The 20663-nt window shown below is 33.8% G+C and overlaps 2 protein-coding genes across 2 annotated transcripts; both read right to left on the bottom strand.

Annotated features, from left to right (window-relative positions):
• Positions 1 to 4147: 4147 nt before the first annotated feature.
• Positions 4148 to 7524, bottom strand: LOC129306409 (protein SMAX1-LIKE 3-like). The gene is made up of 3 exons (XM_054947016.1): positions 5963 to 7524; positions 5574 to 5811; positions 4148 to 5423 (listed from the first exon to the last, which is right to left on the bottom strand). The coding sequence occupies exons 1-3, from the start codon at positions 7195 to 7197 to the stop codon at positions 4401 to 4403; spliced, it is 2496 nt and encodes an 831-aa protein (XP_054802991.1). The 5' UTR covers positions 7198 to 7524; the 3' UTR covers positions 4148 to 4400.
• Positions 7525 to 11245: 3721 nt separating this feature from the next.
• On the bottom strand, positions 11246 to 20156 carry LOC129289501 (exocyst complex component EXO70A1-like). The gene is made up of 12 exons (XM_054926273.1): positions 19745 to 20156; positions 19370 to 19465; positions 16891 to 17096; positions 16450 to 16710; positions 15441 to 15579; positions 15129 to 15341; positions 14139 to 14344; positions 13476 to 13673; positions 13273 to 13372; positions 12785 to 12897; positions 12556 to 12702; positions 11246 to 11858 (listed from the first exon to the last, which is right to left on the bottom strand). Exons 1-12 carry the CDS (start codon positions 19904 to 19906, stop codon positions 11741 to 11743), a joined length of 1959 nt encoding a protein of 652 aa, XP_054782248.1. The 5' UTR covers positions 19907 to 20156; the 3' UTR covers positions 11246 to 11740.
• Positions 20157 to 20663: the final 507 nt, after the last annotated feature.

Raw genomic sequence — 20663 nt, 5'->3', positions numbered from 1 at the left:
CCAAAAGCCTTCCAAAAACATCCACAAAGCTCTAAAAATACTTCTAATCAAAACTTCAACCAAAATAACATGAAATTAAACCAAAAATATCAAATTAAAGCCAAGAATACGAACCCAAAATAAAATACACATTTTCCTAATTTAGGCAATAAAAACATATATAATTGAGCTAAAATGGATTAAAATTTGAGAAAAATGTGATGAAATAATATGAAATTCTAGAGGTTAACACTAGAGATGATGTGAATAAGATCCAAGAAACTAAAAAGTATCTTGACTAGCATTTCAACATCAAAGATATTAAGAAGTTGAAATACTTCTTTGGCATTGAAATAGCCCACCACCATGAGGTATTGTTTTGAGTTAGCAAAAGTATACACTTGACATTTTAAAGGAGACAAAAATGACAAACATTTAGCCTAGTGCATTCTCGATGGAATAGCATTGCAAGTTGCTAAATGATAAAAATGAGCCCAAGGTAGATGCCACACACTATGGGAGGTTGGTTGGAAAATTATAATATTTGACAATAACACAGTCAGACATCATTTAGTCAATATATTGAGTCAGTTCACATCTAAACCTAAAAATTCACACATAGTAGTAGCGGAGAGAGTGCTGCGTTACTTAAAGTATAGACAAGGCATTCTACTTAAAGTAAATGGTAATTTAAAGCCCCAAACATGCTGTGATGCAGACTTGGGAGGCTATCCCTTGAGTTGATGATCATGTAGTGGGTACTTCATGTCTCGAAGAGGTTTTCTTGTTTCATGGAGAACTAAGAAGCAAAGCATTGTAGCAAAATCATCACTTGAAGTAGAGCACACGGCAATGGCTTATGCTGTTAGTTAAATTATTTGGTTGTGATGATTGCTCGAAAAGTTACCATCACCACAATATAGCCATGAATCTAGTTTTCCACGAGCAAACCAAACACATAGAGATGGGTTGCTATTTTATAAGAGAAAGGTACTAGTCAGGGGCGATAATGCATGTAGGGTTTGGACAAGAGACCAATTAGCTGATATATTTATGAAAGCCCTTGGAAAAGATCAACTGAAGGGACTCTTAAAACAAGTTAGGTGCAGATCTGCACATGCCAACTTGAGGGTGAGTGTTGGAGTTCATCCAAGATATAGTATGGCCTGAATAATATGGAATGCTGATAGATATAATATAATATTATTTGTAACAAAATGTTGTACACTATTATGGGATATTATATAGGGTAGTTATGATATTGATATGCCCATTGATCATGTTTATGTATATATATGTTTTTCCGATATGAGAATTATACACACTACATCTAATTTATAGTACAAACCAACATTTTAAATGGATAAAACTACAGGGATTGATAGTTAAAACTTAGAGATTGAGTTTTGAGTAAGTTAAAATTATATAGACTAAATGATTTTTTTTAAATTTTAAATTTTATGTTATTAATTAATAAAAGAATAGATTGATAAGGCTTTGATTCTATATTTTTTAATTTATCCTTGGTGGATATATAGTCCAGTTCTTTTCAAACTAATGGCTTCTTAAAGACAAGCTTATGTGCTAATTCCGACTAGTATGACACTAACGACATATAAGTTCCTATACGTCTCAATTCTACGAATACCTTTTGGTCTAAACCAAATCATAGATTCTTATTTCTACCTACGGCGGTCGTCTAATATTGTTGACCATGCATGCATGCATATATGTGTGTGTGTGTGCGAGCGCGCTTTTTACGAGGATGAGAATATAAATGTTGGGTTCAGAAGCAAGTTCTGTACTGTTGAAAATAAAACGATATATATATATATATATATATATATATTGTGAGACGACGAAGCAAAAAGTTTTTTCACATGGATCTTGAAGGGCTTTTCACTTTGATATTTTGTAAGCCTTCCTTTAATTTGCAGAATGCTTACGCTATGAATAATTCCTTCATGCACCTTTTATACATCTTTAAACTTTGTCCTTTTCTTGTTTTTCCTCTAAAGATACATTTCAATTATCCTTGTTTCATCTCTATTTATTCCCCAATATAATACTTCTATTATTCTCCTTCCTTTTCTAATCGTGTGTTTTACGCCACTACAATTAGGTGCGACATTCTATGACTTTATTTCTCAAACTCTTCTCAATATTGCTTAGCTTTCAAAAACAAAAAAAACTTTAATGTTTTGATTTAATAATTTATTTATAAATTATTAGAGATTTTAATTTTTTAACAAATAAATACTTAGAGTAGTGGAAGAATATCAGGTCATTCCTCTATATTTTATATTAATTATCAAGCTCAATTTTATTTGATGTGAGATTTTTTACATTAGCTCAAATCTACTCACATTTGGACATCTCAGCAAAATTTAATTTCAACAGTTTGAATTATGAAACAAAGAGAGATATGAAAAACAAATGAAGATGAGGTTCAAATTCAATTTAATATAAATATCTCAACCGAGCTTTCTTGTTTCGGTTATACAAACTAATTCCAATGCTCTGTTGCATAGGACTTTGACTAATTTAATTAGATAGCGTTTGGTCAAATAAACCACATGGGCGTAAAGCACTTAGTTATATCAATAATTTTCTCTAAGTACATACAAGCAGACTTAAACTTAAGATCTGTTTTAAAAGAAAACAAAAGCTAGACCACTTGAACCAGTTGTCGTACGTTAATAATGAATCTTAATCCAGCTTTCATTATTTTTTTAAATAAACAAATAGTCTATAGCCCGTGGGATGAATATATATGAGTTATTGCTTGACCAAAATAATAATAATAATAATAGCGTTATAAGTTATAACATTGTGTTAATCTTGTAAGTTGGTATGTTACAAATACAAATATAAAAAAAAGAGTCTATTTTAAAAAACTAATGTATTGAGTAGAAGAATTCTTTAAACTTGTAAACTACATTTCACAGGCGGATGCTGGCGTGGACTCATACCATAATAACATAGTGAGAAATGAATCAATATTTTCTATGGCTACTGTCAAGGGGAATGAAAAGTTGAAAAGCAAGTATAAATTGGAGAGTGTACGTAGTTTCAACTTGAAAGGGATTTATCAGGTGTGTCGCAAGTGTACATGCGTGTGTGGGTGATTTATAAAGCAAAAGCTGAAACACAAGAGAATGGCAGCCTTATAATGTATGAATGTGGAGCACCTACGTACGTGCCTGCCAAACTCCTCTTCAAAGAACAAGCTCTCGCCCACTTCTTTTATTTTATCTTCTGAATTTCAACAACCTCACCACCAAATTTTGTTGAATCAATGCTTTGACTGAATCAATAAAATGTCTTCTTTATGATTATCATAGTTTGCCTACAATTTTATTTCTGATTATTAACCTTTAAACTAATATTTTAATTGCTTCAATAATCGATTCAATTTTCAATATATTGGCTAATAGATAATATAGATTTTTGTAAATATTGTTTAAGATGTTAGGCATGCATGCCTGACCAACAAATGACTTGACTTAACCTCATATCAGAATTTTAATTTAAATTTTAATACTAAAAAATAATTATATGCTATCACTCTTTTTTAAATTATAAAGCACTTTTGAACAAAATCTCACAGACTAATAAATCATATTAAATATACATAACAATATTATTTTTTTAAAAATAAAAATATAACCTTTTAAAAATATTCTTTATTTAATAACTTTAAATCTATTCTTAATTATCAAATAGAGAGAGAGAGAGAGAGATGATAATATCACACTAAACCTATTTAATAAAACTTTAATCGTCTTAAAGTGTCTTATATTTTAAGACGTCAAATCTCTTCAAAAAATATTTTATAATTTGAGATGAAAGGAGTATAAATATTGACTTGGTATAAGAATAGCTTGCCCGTGCCATCAACTTGAATAATAAAATCTTAAATAAATCCAAGTAAAAAGAAAAAGTGTACCTGTGTACGTACGTTTAAAATTATTTTAAAGAGAAATTTGAGATCATGCAGACAGTAGGAACTAATGGGCATGAGCATGATATTAAAAAATATGGGCCATTTGTTATTATTCTCACTTTTAATTGATTCGATCTGAATGAAATCATGAGAGTTCATGTACACCACTTAATTACTAATTAACTTATATTTCTTGAGATGAGATTAAAAAAAAAAGACCAATTACCAGAAAACATATTGAGTATATATATTTGAATTACAGGCGCAACACATATATTATACATTCAGAATAAGATCATACAATACATTAACTTATCCACAATGGCATCATATCCCTAATTGAAATCTATATCATATAACAAATTGCATTTCAAGTCTTAATTTCTTTTCCCGCCAAGATCAGTAACCGAAAATCAATACAACAACACCAAAAAAAAAAAAACAAAGAAAAGGTATCATCAAACTAAATCTAAAATTAATTTTCCTGATCATCTCCTATCAGAGTTTCATGTGTGTTAAAAATAATCTGCTTATCAACGAGTTCTTGAACCCCAATTCTGGTGCAATATTCTCCATCATCAATGGCTATGTTCAAATCCAAGCAGAGACTCTGATCATCTTTGATCTTCTTCTCTAGAGGACAAGAATGGCAGCTTCTTTCACAGCTCAGAATAACAATGGCATCCTTCAGAGGAATTAATTCACCATTAAGTCTCACAGTTCCACTTTTAATCGCTTCCTTAATACTACTCTTTCTAAAAGCTTCTTCTTCAGCTTCATCCAAATCTTCCATGATGATGAAGAACACCCTGTGAGGGTTTTCATTCAGTGCTTCTCCAAATCTCTCCAGAAAAGTCCTCTCGTCATCATTGTCGTCATCATTTGTTCGTTTTCTCTTCTTCATTTTCTGATCATCTGAAGATAAAGAGACAGGACTGCTGAGACCATTAATGGTGATAAAATTCGTGTACGTACCAAACACGGTCTTTGCTAGCTCCCTCGAGACACTCTCTTTCTCTTCATTATTACAGTCATCACCCAGGAACAGCATCCATGTGTCCTGTCTCTTCTTCCTATTTTCTCTCGATGATATTCCTGATCTGCAACGAAGCACAGTGCTTGAAATCTCATGAACAACGTGTTTATGTTTGGAAGATACCTTTTTCTCCATGGAATCACTGAGAATCTTGAGATTCTCTTCGTTAAGCTCAGTGAACATGTGGGTGCTGTCCAAGCCATCCATGGCTTCGCTTGAAGAAGCTGAGTTGGGGCTTGAGTTTGGGTTTGAGAGAAGATCTGGCTTGTTGTTATTATTGTCTGGCATGAACATGATTAAGTTGTTGCTTTCATAGCAAACGACGTCGTCTGTGTACAACTCGCATTCTGATTTTGCTGCTTCTTTTGGTTCCGAAAGCAACTGCATGTTGCAAGTGTGCCTGTGAACTGTACTGCAAAAGGAGTTCCATTTCTTGCACAGATCCCTCAGCCTCCCTTTGTCCTGCTCCATTATTAAAGATAACGAATCAGTCACCCAAGCTTTATATGAATTAAATCTGGAGTAAGCCGGACTTGACCCGGTGTGAAAAGTCTACTAACTGGACTTAATAAGTAATATATAATAAAATGAAAGCATCCATAAAATTAATACCTGATCGTCTAATGGATGGCTTCTTTTCTCTTGCTTGCAATTTTGGAGCCAAGTTGGCAAGCGCGAGGTAGAAGAAATAGACATGGTAGTACCAGAACAGTCTTTCTTGGCTAATCTGCTAGTGTTGATAATGCTTTGAGCTTCTCTATCAAAACTCACTGAGCAATCTCTGCAACAAGTTAGATTCTTTCTCACTGACGATTCATCTTCAAAACACCCATCTTGAGCTTCCAAATCTCTGAATTAAGCAAAAAGAAACAAAGTAAGATTCACTACTTATACCCACAAACAAAACAAAACATCTGAGATATTTGATAAAGACAACAAAGACGAAGAGTTACACACACACACACACACATTAACTAAAGAGATGATTAAATAATTATTACCTGTGAATATTCAAGCTCAAGCTGAGGCTGGGGACAGGAGCTCTGAAGGGATAAAGCTCCCAAAGAGTCTCTAATGAAGGGTGACAATTAGTCTTACACTTGATGTATGTTTTGAAAGTTGAAATCCCCATAAGGCTTACCCTATTACCAGTACTCATCTCTCCACCACCACTTGCACTCACCAATCTCTTCACCTCCATAACCATGTGCTCCACTGAGCAATAAGACTTCATCATCATCATCATTTCTTGCTGATGATTATTAGCACAGCAATGACTTTCCCAGAACTCAAACAACCACTTCAAGTCACCCAAATACAACACAACCCCTCTACTACTTCCTCCCATGTAGCTCTTCACAAGACACCTCAGTTCTAGAATCTTCCTCTCCACTTCCTCTTTCCTAATGTTCCTGAAAGACACAAGAGGAATACTCACAACCTGCACAACATTCCCAATCCTTTCCATCGCTCCTCTAGCTAGTCCCTCAGCATTACCCACACTCTCACTCACGACAACCACATTCCTCCTCCTGTTCAACACTTCACTCACTACACTTTCCACATCATCGTCATTGTTAACGTTGTTGCTGTTGTCGTTGTCCCTCTTAATAGGCTTTAAAACTAACGAGCCTTCAAAGTGACCGACAACCTGTGGAGGAGGTTTAGACTTAGCTGTTGTGTTTTGTTGCTGTGAGGGAATCTCAACTGAGACAGATTGCTCCACCTTGGACTTCACAAGTGTGCTTGAGAAACCAGCTTCTCTCATGACCCTACTAACACTAGGGTCATCTAAAATGGAGATTACGAGTTGTTCTAATTCAATCTTGAGAGCCAGAATGGGTTGGTTTTGAGTCTCAATGGAGCCACGTCGCTGGTGAGATTGGGCCCTCTTGAAAGCAGCCACCAAGGCATTAGAAAGAGAAGGGGTGTTATTGGAATTACAGTGGGTGCTATAGTGAGGACCCAGGAGTGGACTCGGTGTGGACGCGGGCAGGCGATTGAGGGCCACGTTGAAGCAAAGCTCTAAGGCCTTGCATTGGAGAGGATGAGAGTGACATTGCAAGCAAGCTCTTCGGAGAAGACCCGCGGAAGTGGCGAGCATGGCGCTTGCCACGTGGAGAGGTGTGACTTGAGCGTGGCCACGCCTTGTGGCTAGACTCACAGCTTGCTTCACAACATTTGCTGCCTCTGCTGTCAGAGCCTGAAGCTGTATGCTGCAAATTCCCGCCCTCATCTTCTTTAATTTCTTCTTCACCGAGTTGTGACTCTACTTACAACCTGCAGAACAGCTCGCACAAAGGTGCTCAACAAGAGAGCCCAAGCTAGTTGATTAGTAATAGGATTCAGGAGGAAGATCTACGAGCTGGCTTCATGGCGACAAGGACACTTTGCTTCTGCAACAGCAAGAACAGCAACAGCTAGCTCACAGACAAAGGTGAGAGTGATTTGATGATTGAAGATATATACACACACACAAAAACAGGAGAGAGTGAAACTAAGAGAAGTTGAGATGAATGAGCGGTTGGAAAGAGAGAAGAAGATAGTGAGTGATATGGAGAATAAGAGAGGGGTGGAGATAAGCGTGGTGGTTTATAGGACGCAAGAGAGAGAGATTTGATGTGGGATTTGTGCTTTTCTTGCAAGTGAGGGAAATTTTGGCTTTGTATGGGAAAGTGGATTGCATGTGATGGATGAATACAGCTTTTATCTTTCTCTCAATCTATCTCTCTCTCTCTCAGAGTAGGAGTATAAATGTATAATACTAATTTATATACTCCCATCATTAACATGATTTATCCAAAAAAAATCTTAAAATTCATTATTTCTATTAAACTTTGTTTCACCACTATTTAAGAAGTAAAAACAAAAAAAATTGATTAAAAATTGATGAGATGATTTATAAATAAAATTAGTTAAAAATGTTTTTTTTTTTTACCTAGGTGGAAGAGCAGGAAGAGTGATTGTGTAAAGGGGAGAGGATAATGTAAAGTGGGGGAGGGAAGTAGAAAAGAACAAAGGGAAAGAAACAAGGTTTGAAGAGAAGGAAGGGGAATAATGGCTTTAGTTAAGAATAAGCTGAAAAAAAACGAAAAGAGAGAAAGAGAAAAAGAGAAAGCGGAGGAAAAGGAGATTATTCCGCAAAGAACGAGGAAAAAGAGACAGAGGACGCTTGTCTGTTTGAACGGACAGGCCTTTCTTTCTTTCTTTCTTTTTTTTTTTATAGTCTCGAGGAACCACCAACACAAACACCACCAAGCACTCCATTTGCAAAATACTAAATAATAATGCCTTGAATGATTGATGGAATTATCAATGTGCATTACAGTGTTTTGCATCATTCACGTCCTTGCCTCTCTTTCCACTTTCATAAATGATTACTACTCCCAACTCTATCATCATATGCATCAGGCTACTCTGGATTCTAGGGATCTGTGATCTCAAACATGGAATTCTATTTAGTTTGAGATTTTGTTTTTCCTGCTAGACTCTCTCAGCTTATAAAGGTTTTGAGGACTTTGAGTTCAATCAATCAAAAATTATGACCTTTTATGATTTTTTTTTGCTTGTAATCAAACATTTTTATAAATCTAAGTAGAACTCGAATAAGATTACTTTTGATAAAAATATATTTATGCATGCAATAAAAAAGAAATTCAAACTCTCACAAAAGATGTGTCAGCATTTAATATATGAATATAGTTTAAATAAGATTATTTTTAATAAGAGAATTATGCACACAAAAAAAAGTTTTTTTTTATAATTTTTGAGATTATTTTATATCATTTTTGATCAATTAATAATTAAAGTTAACTTTTATTAATAGCAATGACTAAATCATATTATTTTTTAAAATAGAAAGAATAATTTACATAATAAATAAATTTAGGATCTATAATATTATTAAACTCAAGGTTTAGGAGATAATTTGTTCGCTTTTTTTTCAATTTATCCATTATTTCTTTTAAAAAAATTGATTCCTAAAAAGTAAAGTCTCTTCATCTGAAAAATGATTCATGAAGCAAAACTAAGATACCACGTTATTATTAAATAACGATATAAATCTATGTGTGTCTTGAATTCTTAATCTCCAAAAGGGCGTCCTATTGTATTCAAACTAAATTTTTTTCGACAAAATATTAAACCTAAATCTCAAAGTATTAAAAAGTCATAAAATGATTGGTAAAAGAACTTCTAATTAAAAAAGTATCTTTAAAAGAGCACGTATAATACTAAAGTTAGTGTACCACTTGGTATAGTCTGCTTGCTATTAGGCATGGAACAGACTAAGTCTACATAAAATTTTTATCATTGTAACACGGGATGTATTGAATCGGATGATACTGACACACTAGTGATCAAGATACTATAAAATAAATAAAAGTGTATCAATATAAGAAAATAAATTAATTTAAATACGAAAAATTATAAAAGTGATGAAGGAGAGATTTTGGTGAGTTCAGTTCAAAAAAATAGACAAGTGAGGTTAAAAGATTTCAATAAAGAGATAATTTAAAAGAAAAATAAAAATTAAATTAAAACATTTTAATCCTATTTTCCATTTTTAAAAATGAACTCGTTGAAATATAAACGATATGTTAAAAATTTTTGATAACAACTATCCAATTTACTATCTTAAAAAATTAATTTAAAAAGTGCAAAAACATTGTAAGTTATTGCCGGTGCATATTAAAATATACAAAATAATGTATTTTGATTTAAATTTTTTATTCGTGCACTTCTTGAAAATATAAATGACATTTTATTTTCTTTCATAATACTTCATTGGTGTAATTTAAAATAAAAAAATTTATATACTTAACTTTTATATGAGGTGTGTATTCTTTATCAATTATTTATTCTATAACAAGTTCTTATTATTAATATTATGAACATATTAAAATTTTCATGTCTTGATTTGAATAGATAAAAGTATATTAATATACAAGTGTTGCCCACTTAAAATCTAGTCTAAATAACAATATGCATAGAATTATTTAGGTGCTAGCAAACTATGACTGAATTAATTTGGATCAAAGGCCTAGTATCAGAAGGAAAGAAAAAACATACTTAACAATTTGTTAAAACAAGCATATTAAAAAGCTTAAACAATATATTTTATTGTGAAACTTACTATTTCATACACCATGTGTGTTCACAAGTCAATAAAAAGTAAGTAATTTTAAAAGAACATAAAAATATAAATTGCATATTCTATTTTGTAATTTATTATCTCTGTCATATTAAAAATCTAAATTGCATATTTGATTAAAAAATTTATCACATCCACCTATTAAAATAAAAGAACAAATAAAAACATGTAGTTTTTTTTATTTAATAAAAACATATAGTTAACAATTTATGATATTGTGCATGTTATAAATACAAAAAAAGTACTAGTTTTATTTTAAAATTCTTTATTTTTATACATATTGAAAATATAGATACCATCTTAGTCTATTTTATATTTATGTACAATTTAAATTCAATTGTAAATAATTATGTGAACAAAAGTGTTCAATAAATTGTCGCCCCAAATGAATTAAAACATTTTACCGCACATTTTATTTTAAAATTTATTAGCTTATATATTTAGGAGTGATTTTAAAAATTAATGGCTAATTTTAATTTAAATTTAAAAATATAACATTTTTTTAAAATTTTAAAAGATTATTTACAAAATGTTATCTTAAGAATGATTTAAAAATAATTTTTCCTATGCTATTAATTTTGTGGAAAAAAATTGATTTTAAATATTATTTATTTAAGAGAAAATTAATCCATTAATCCTTATAGCTTCACCTAATTTTAAATTAAATCCCTCTAATTTATTTTCTTAGCATTGAATCTTAAAGTTCTCTTAGTTATAAATATTGAGAGAATTACATCCAAAGGCTATTCAAGCAAATTATTTACAAAATATAATTCAAAATCAGGTGAAACTACATGGATTTATGAATTAATTATCTCTTTGTTCGGAAAACAGTAAAATGATATTTTACTGTAGACATACAGTGAAAAACATTTTTACTGTGTACGTACAACGAAATCTCATTATACTTTACTATACAAGTAAATACATAGATAGATAGATGGACTTATTTTTTTATTAAAACTAATTGATGTTGACATTTATATAACTAATCTCACAACTCTGTCTCATCTAATAGACTAATACATTCTGATAAAAAGTTGCTTTTTTTTAATAAATACTGAAAACTACATCCAAAAAAAAAAAATTAACCAGAGTTTACATATGATCATTGCAACAGGCTTTCGCTGCATTAAAAAGTTAGCTATCTTCGAATATTATGTTTGAACTCGAATAAAATGGTTGGATTACATGACATATAAATGAAAACACTACATGAATATTGCAAGAGTACGGAAAATAATCTTACATCACAGCAGATTTAAAAAATCTAGAAAAGATGAAATTTTTATCCCCCCACTGCTATCATGTTATTTTCTAAAAGTTGTTTCAAAGAATCCTGAATATTAATTCTTAGTCATCATATTAGACGATATATACCCGGAAAACTACAATCTCACGTAGGGCTAAAAATGAACTATACAGACAATACAGAACAGGCATTCAAACTCACTAAGTATTTTTTAACAGCTCCTACGTACAAAAACTATATCTTTAGCAATCAGCATCTTGCCTTCTTCCTTATGAACTTCCACTGCAACACCGTACCCTCAAGAGTATCAACCTCTATATCATCAAGAACAAGCTAAACAAGCCTACCTTATTAAATTATTCGGCGAGGTCAGCTTCATCGCTTCGTTTCGTTCACGCTTTTTCCTTCGAAAAATTCACCCAACATTCGCTCTAGATCTTCTGCTGTGTATTTTATGTACTTCTGAGGATTCTTTCCATTCTCCACCAGCGGCCTGTAACAATGTTCTCATATATGCATCAAAGGAAGCTGAGAAGCACAAAAACTAAAACATTGATAAAAAATGTAAATAGTACGGCTCTTTTTATTAAATTATGGGCAATTCATGGACCGCCAACTAATTGACACAAATATAGGGGTACGACATGTTATAAATACCATGCCATGACAGAATGATGTTCAAGGGCAAGGCAACTAAAAGGTTGTTATACTTTTAGACTAAAATGGCTGTTTAGTGTTTACTATCTTACTGGTAGGATGAGGTGCGAGGATAGAATCAAAATTTATGTTCTTACAAAACCACAAAAAAAAAAAAAGGTTCTTCACTGCTTTATTTTTTTAGACTGCATATTTTCACCCGGATTTCGCTTCAAAATGCGTGTTAGGGCAGAGAACAAGATCATTTCACGTGCTATGATCCTAATTATAGACGAATCTAGATCAACTGATGGTATACAACGTCTGTGTTGATGGGGCATTAAAAAAGAGAGAACATGAGATTAACTCAATTGTCAAGAGGAGATAGTATCTTTCCTTTACAACTCGGCCTTGATTCCTCTTGAGAGTACTTAATAAGTAAAATCCTACATACTCTTTGCTGGTAAAGAGGGCCACCCTGAAAGAGGATTTAGTTCGCACAAAAGACACCCTTGACTGTAATAACCAGAGAGAGAAGGGGAAGGGGGACTCACCCAAAACGTTTCACAAATGATCTATAGGCCGGCAACAAGACTTCAGCAACAGCGAGCCTAAGAGATTCTCGTAACTCTGAATCGGGAACAGCCCATTGAGATTGCTTCTGATGAAGTTCCTCAAACATCATGTTGAATGTCTTAAACCTGGGAGCACAATTTAACTTAAGATGTCAAGAAGACATATAAATAGAAACTTCACTCGAAAGAGATAAAATTTAAAACCTACCTGTCTTTAACAATTGCTCTTGAAGCACCGCTACTGCTGCCTGCATCTCCACCTCCAGTACTACCACCCCCACCAGATGAGGTAAGGCCCGAAATAGAGAGGCACTGAAGAATCTGCAAAGGGAAAGAACCAAATTCAGGCACAGCATTTCTCCTTCTCAAGTACAAATCAATAAAGATGACATTCCACTAAAGAGATCATAGTACAAGCACAAAAGGAGGAAAAAGGACAAATGCAATTTTCAAAAGAGGTACGAAATGGCTCTGATGCATAATCATCAAATAAGTGCAAGAGATTTCAGCATTTGATTCTATTGCATCACAATTCCAAAACACGTTTATAAGTGGATGGTCTATTTTTCTTCCTTGTTTAATTTAACTGTTCCATGCTATGAATTCCAACAATATAACTCTGGTGACCAGAAAGAACCTTCAAAATAGCAACTTAAGAAATGCTGGGCACTACCTTGTTAATAAACAGAACAGTACCTTTGCCCAGGCAATTCTTTTGTATAAATTTGCATTCTGCTGCACAATTCTTCTATGTCGCTGTACCCAATCATCGCCCAACAAATCCTTGGCTTCAGACCTAAATTGACCCAAGATGACCAGGAAATTTACACTACTAGCTGAGGATCTGAGTAAACTCTCATGCTTCAAAGAAGTATAGCCAAAACATGTGGATGACATACCTCCGTACTGATCTGACAATATAATGAATATTATTCATGAGAAATAGATGTGTTAAAGCCTGATCTCTATACTGCTTTGACTTTCCTTCTAAATTGTTTTGTAGAGCTTGCATTATTCGCATTGTTACAGATGCAAGTTGTGAAGTATCATCGCCACCTTCAAATTCTTGGAAAAGTTGCTTCAAGGTGGACCGGTAGCTGCAAAGATTTTGAGGATTTTAGCTGGGTTAAATATTTCAAGATCTATGATGTTGAAATGGGCAAAAACTAAAAACAATCAAAAGTGTGTAAAATACTCCCAGTGCGTAAGCCACACTTAAAATGCATAACAACAGCAACGGTTTTCATAATTGAGGCTAGGTAGAAGTAAGTCCATTGTATAGTCCCATCCCAATTATTGTTTCAAAAATTATTGTAACTGAAAATTTGACAAAAAAAGTTTGTGAAGAATCTCACTCCGAAATTTGTTATTTGTTATTTTATATCAAACACAATGGTTGCAATTGACAGAACCAAATTATTATTAAAAATATATGGGTTGCATGCCAAATCAATAATGAATAACAGCTTCGTAATCAGAGAAGACAGCATAGAATGCTAGAAATAATAAGATAATTCAGCCAAGAGAAGTTGGATTTTAAGGCACAGCTCCAATGAACTTACTCGAATAAAAACTTCACATAGTTAATTACGTAGCTTGTCAATGGATGCACAGTTCCATCTGTAACAGCAGTTTTTGTAGCATCTTTCTCAACTGCTTCTTCAAAATCCCCAAAGGTATCCTGGGCTGTTTTTGCCAGCCGTTTTGTCAAACCCAATGCTGCTTCTTTTATTTCAGTGCAAGCTTTACCTTTGAAGAGCGTTTGGATCTACAAAGAGATAGATAAACAAGTTGACAATAAGACTGTAATGCCATTTAAACATGCCTCTCATATGATACAGCAACCAAAATCAGCCTTGCATTCTTTTAAAACGCCAAATAGATCACGTCTTTGCCCAGTGATAGTGACATCACTACCACCATGGTAAAAATATAACTAATACAAATTGAATGAAATATGTCAGGAAACAAATCTAACAGCGGACTCAATCCAATAATAAAAGAAAATTGTGATGACTTAATTTATCATGAATAAATGTAAGAGAAACGAATAATATTCATATGGCAGTACTAGTTCAAAAGAGCTAAACTTCAGGAAGAAGACTATTGAAGCCTCAAGAACTAAGCAATCATGATAAATCCTCAAGTTTGAATAACATGAAAATTCTACACCCGCAGAATAGATACATGAATGTCTATCTAGTCTAGAACTGGATATATTTGGAAGCCCAAGATTAGTTACAGGTCATTTCCGACCCTCAGCCAACCACGGAGGATGACACATAATTTGACAATTCTTTTCAGCAAAACCTAACAAGGCCAATGACACTTCATCTAAAGAGGAAACTGTATACAAGCTACCAATCCGATCTATAAAATGCCAAGAGATACAGAGAGTGTCATGTTGTCAAAGGAATAAGACTTCTTGTTGCTGTATTGAATAAAAAAGGCAAAAAAAAAAAAGTTGACGAACTGATCTAATAAGATTAACGCCCATATGCATCAGTGTGATGGCAGCAGCCTGCATGAATTTGAATTTCAAAAGCCTGTACCTCTGAATTGAGCTCTTGCATTATTTCATACATGTCCAAAAGCACAAATAATTTTTCTGGTGATCTCTTGCTCCTGGCAATTGCTTCTCCAAAACTAAGAAGCATAGAGACACTGCTTGTTGTCACTTCGGCAAAGCATTGATCACTAAGTGAATCAAAGCCTTCAAATATTTGATCACAAACTTTCCGCTCACCAGCAAACAACAGTTTGACCTATTCAAGCATAACCATATATTTGAAAGAAAATACATAAAACCACAGAACTAGATCCACAAGCAACTTGATGGCCAAAAAAATCCACAAACAACTTACAGCAATACGCATGTAATGAATCCAGTTTCCAATTTTGGCCTCCAAAACCTCCCACTGTAGCTTTTGAACATCATCTTTGCTGAGTTTCTCAACTCCCAGTTTATGAAGGCTTTCTTCCAAAACAGTAGAACGGGTATCCCTGCACAAAATAATGACACAGATTATCCTAACAATCACAGTAAAATTAATATAATCTATATTGATCCCACTAAACAAGCCATCCTAAGCAGATAATACAATGCTGACAGTTCATAGAAAACTATGGCTGTTTACATGAGTTTGTGAATGCGCATATGCACGTACCAAACATGCATATTTTAGTTTATGCATTGTCCCCTAGTCTATATGCATGTAGATATTTGGGAGCATTTATTCAAAATGATGGTGAAATTAATGGAGATATTGCACATAGGATACAAGCTAGGCAGTTCAAATGGAGAAAAGCTACAAAAGTTATTTGTGTTCGGCAAGTACCTAATAAGTTTAAAGAAAAGTTTTATCGAACTGCTATAAAACTAACCATGTTAAATGGTAATGAATGTTAGGGTTTAAAGGAAGAACAAGAGCATAAGCATGAGTAGCAGAGATGGGAAAGTTGAGATGGACATGTAGGCATACAAGAAAAGATAAGAATTGTAATGAGCATATACAAGCAAAAGAGGACATAACATCTATTGAAGACAAAATGATAGACATTTGTTTGAGATGGTTTGAACATGTACAAAGTGGGAAGTGTTGATGAGGAGAGTGGAATAAATAGTTTTAAGCCCTGTAAAGAGGGGTTAGTGGGCTTTTGCCCTTCTGTTTCACCAAGAAAAAGAAAGAAGAAGAAGAAGAAGAAACTGCATAGCCTAAGTAGCTCAAGCCTTATCTTGGTAGAAGTTTTAATAAAAAAATTGTAACTTCATATTCACTAGTTAATTTGCAATTTTACAAATGTAGAATTCCCAATAAAGCAGCTTCAACTTTTCCTTTGGCAATGACACAATCAAGTTAGCAAGTAGTTTACCTGTATATTTTGAGCAACTGCTGTTGGTTCCCAGCTTGTACCATTTGCAGGGCTAAATCATGTAGCAGAGGCAAAATCCTTGGTGGTATAAGAGCAGGTGGTGTATAAACAACAGCTTCAGTATTATTGTTCTGCGGGTCAGATGGATTATTGGAAGAGGGATTCTTGCTACTAGAATCACCCTCATGCCCTGGCGATCCAGAGGAAGGTCGCATTGAGTTTGGAAGGCAATCAAAGAGTCGTTCTGGCTCCACAGGCTTGCTGTGATAACATAGATGACAGTATGAGTAAAAGTAACATGCTTAAATAGAATTTTCCACATATCAGCAAGAAACATGTGCATTAGTAAGTTTCCATTTTGACCAGAGAATAGGAAGAAAGGTCCAATATGAATGAAGAAGCCAAAAGAAGATCAACAACATTAAGCAAAGAAATAAAAACCTGTAAGACGATAATAGCTGCTTAAACTCATCTTCTAGTTTAGAAATAGCCTTAGCTAGCAAATTATTGGCATGGTTGACAACACCATCACTGCTCTTAAAGCTCTTTTTACTACCAAAAAACTGAATGTTGCTTCTCAGCTTTTCAATTGCTTCAAGATAGTTCTCCAAGTTTTCATGTGGCCCTTTAAGTATTTTTGTCTCTGCCTGCAAATTTGATCAATGACAATACTTAAAAAAAAATAATAATAACACATGCAAATGTGGAAACAGATTTTATGCGTGTGTACCTTTTGAGGAATATTGATGGGTACTTAAGGATGGAAAACCCTACCCCAAAAGCTAGCTGTTGGAGTAGGAGAACCAACTTGCTTATGTACCCCATTAAGCATCCCATATTATTCAATGTGGGACTTGGTATCCCATGCTACCAAGTCTCCATCAATTGGCCCCCATGAAAAGCCAACATCCTGATGGCTGCACTCCATAGCACTTAACTCGATCTCCTTCCGGTCAGAACCCTCTGTGGGTAGCCCTTTCCGGAACCCCATCCTACTTAGGTACCCATCAAATATACATACGCATATATATAATTAAATGAAAGGACTACATGGACAATTGAAATGATAGTTATATAATGATGATACAAGCCTAGGGTCAAATGTAATTTAATGTTTTGTGGTTTAGGCCATTTACACATTGCTACCTCATGCTTCGACAACTAACATTTTACTATCTTGGTTTGCACTATTAGCACAAGTGCACAACACTAATCTATACTTTAACTCTGCAAACATCAAATGGAAATCCCCAAACCCCATCTAAATTAGAACAAGTCCTGCAATTGCATAAAACCCAAGACATGCAGCTGACTGCACTTTCTTATAGTTTATATTGAGTTCTCAAATCCCTCTGATTCCATCCCAGAATCGTAAACCCCTCTCTCTCCAAATTCTTCCCTCATCTTCAAATCCTATATAATTCCCATATTACTGTTAATTCTATCACAAAATCCCCACATCTCTTTCCAGTAGAGCCCTACACTCCCCCAATTCATGCCTCATCCCCAATATTTTTTGCCTTTCTATCCAACTGCCATCCAATTTCCTCCTAAATATCTTTCAATTCCATCACAGAAAACCTAACCCCTCTCTTCCAAGCAAGTCCTATACTCCCGAAAGTCTGGCCTGCCTCACATTCTAACCTAAAGTATCCTAATAACATTCCTAAATCCTTCAAATATCTCTTCTTCCATCCCAAACTCTACAACTCCTCTCTTCCCAAGTCTTGCCTAATCATTCAGTCAAACATCCCCAAGTTCTTCAAAGTGCATTTTGAGATGAAATTTAGAAAAATTTAAGGAAATGTGTCAGAATTTGGAGAGTTCCATTTGATTCTTGATGAATTTAAAGCATAAGGTAGTACTAGGACTACATAGCATGGTAAATCTCAGGACAACAAAATGTCAACTTATGAACCATAGGGTAGAAAAGTGGAAAAAGTCCAAATCAAAAGGGAAAAAAATGTATTTTACCTTAAAAAAACCCATGATGGCCCAAGCATAGATAGGCATGTATAACAAAAGAAATCGCACAAACTCCTTCTTAGCCAAAAAAAAAAAAGCAAAAAATAAAAATCCAAGTTGAAAAAAGAAATCATATCACAAGAGAAGATAAGGGAACAAGGGAAATGAATAAGGAGTTAAAAAAATTAGAAATAAATTTGTTGGCATGATAAGAGGGAATTAAGGTTCTTTTGTTCTGAAGGAAAAAATCAGAAGCAATTTGGTACAAATACATATGAAGATCTTAGACATACATTCAAAAACCCAGCACCAGGCCAAACACACAGAGAATTAGAAAAAATTATAGAGTTTTCTAAAGTAATGAACAATCAGAGAATGGGTTCAGAACTCACCCAAAATCAAAAAGGGGACTAAAATGATAGGGTTGAGGCTGCAAAGATCCTACCTTTTAAAAGCAAAAATTGAACACATACATACACACATTATATAAGTCTCAAACAAGCATAATGGCATCAAAATTACACATAAAATAAAACAATTCACAAGATCAACGCATGAGAATAGAGAAAGCACTTTGCAGCAATATTAAAAAAAATTGCTACACAGGATTTGAAATCATGGTGAAGGAAAAAACAGAGATTCAAATCCTACTATTCGTAAGCTGTAAAAACGCTCCTTTCTATTCTTGTTTGCTTATTTTAAGCTAGCTAGAAAGAAGTATGACTCAAACAGGCGGACCGTTCATGTATGTATTGTTTTACCCTGAAACCATTAGGAACCTTGATCACTGAGAAAGGGAGAACTAATTTGAATAAAGCATACAAGCTAGTATAATACACAGTTACAAGTTCAAGGAAGCGATAGAGTGAGAAACAAATCACAGGCTGACTCAGTCTCAGACAGTAAAAATTAAGCAAGCAAACTAGTATAATGGAATGCTAGCCACAGTGTCAACCTGTCGATATTGGTCGAAGTGAACCAATATTACTTCTGCAGCCTTCAAAGTCCTATCAATATTTTCATAAGCTTTCCGGATGGAATGCGTTCTAATCTGCAACATATACCCAAAAGAGGATCCAAAAGTGAACAAGAAGATAGAGAACAGAACAGAAACTACATCAAAATATCGGATCCGTGCTTTAGCTGGTTTAAAAACAAACGAAATCGAAAACCCAGGAGGTTAAATTAAAATTCCTCCGCGATGAGTAAAACACAGAACTTGAATTAAACTCGGCTATAGTAACTAGATTTTCCCAACATTTTCTCGAGAATCAAACCAACATGAAGCTTGAGCATTAAAAAAAAAACAAGAAAAAGGATTAATATGAACCTGGGTTGGACGCATGGCAGTTTCGAGGGCGGATAGACGGTGGTCAAAGGAACCGAGAATTGTAACCACCTTGTCTGTGATAGTCTGGCTCTTCTGGAGCGACTCTTTCATCATGGCTGCTTTTTCACTGAGTGGATCAACACCCTGCATTGCCATTCTCATTTTCTTCTCCTTGTGATGTCTTTCCCTTTTTCCTTTTTTCCTAGCAGAATCCTCAAACAGAACTTGAGAGAAGAAGACCGAATGTTGTAGGTAGCGTTTTTGAATTAGATTGTTCCGTAAAATTGACTATTCGCAACGGTGATGATGATGATGGCCCACACTCAACAAGTTTTGATTGCTTCTTCCTTCTTCGCCTCTTGGGGTTTTGGTAGACATTGCTTCCTGTGTTGCCTTTGACAGGGCGTAGTCCGGTCTCAGGCCTTCCGCTATTTTATTAATTATTAATTAACTGGATTTTGTATCCGTGCAATGCAGGGGAATATTAATTCTCAATTTAGATGAAGTCAAATAGAAAGAAAAAAGATTAATTAGGTAAGTTTCTTAAAAAAATAGGAAAAATGAGATTGAAAATTTTGAATACAAGTAAAAATTGAACGAAAGAAAAGCAAGATTAATCAAAATTAACACACACAAAATTAATTAGAATGAAGTCATGATTTATAAGACTTATAGATGGTGTAATTATTTTTACATTTGTGCATGATATTAAGTTTTTTTATGAAAAGGATAAAACCATGCAAGATAAATGTCCAATTATCATATTAAAAAAGAGACTTCATTTGTATTTTTATTTTCTTTACTCCATTTCATTCACATTTTTGCTCGATGTTAAACAACTCTTAATAGTATAAATGTGTAATTGTTTAATCTTTTTTGTCTTCAGTCACAACTTATTTTTCAAGACAAATGGGCAAAA

The sequence above is a fragment of the Prosopis cineraria genome, unplaced genomic scaffold, assembly GCF_029017545.1.
Source record: "Prosopis cineraria cultivar Desert tree isolate PC_DT_omini unplaced genomic scaffold, ASM2901754v1 PC1, whole genome shotgun sequence".
Lineage (NCBI taxonomy): Eukaryota > Viridiplantae > Streptophyta > Magnoliopsida > Fabales > Fabaceae > Prosopis > Prosopis cineraria.
This window is presented reverse-complemented; position numbering and strand designations above follow the sequence as displayed.

Bases quoted from the DNA above. Each gene is read 5' to 3' on its own strand.
- LOC129289501 (XM_054926273.1), bottom strand. From the start codon at position 19,906: ATGAGAATGGCAATGCAGGGTGTTGATCCACTCAGTGAAAAAGCAGCC. The intron at 19,466-19,744 runs GTTCATATTAAT...TATATGTTGCAG, and splicing joins CTGCCATGCGTCCAACCCAG to ATTAGAACGCATTCCATCCG. The intron at 15,580-16,449 runs GTAAACTACTTG...TATTTTGTGCAG, and splicing joins CAGTTGCTCAAAATATACAG to GGATACCCGTTCTACTGTTT.
- LOC129306409 (XM_054947016.1), bottom strand. From the start codon at position 7,197: ATGAGGGCGGGAATTTGCAGCATACAGCTTCAGGCTCTGACAGCAGAG. The intron at 5,812-5,962 runs GTAATAATTATT...TGCTTAATTCAG, and splicing joins TTGAGCTTGAATATTCACAG to AGATTTGGAAGCTCAAGATG. The intron at 5,424-5,573 runs GTATTAATTTTA...ATAATGGAGCAG, and splicing joins GCCATCCATTAGACGATCAG to GACAAAGGGAGGCTGAGGGA.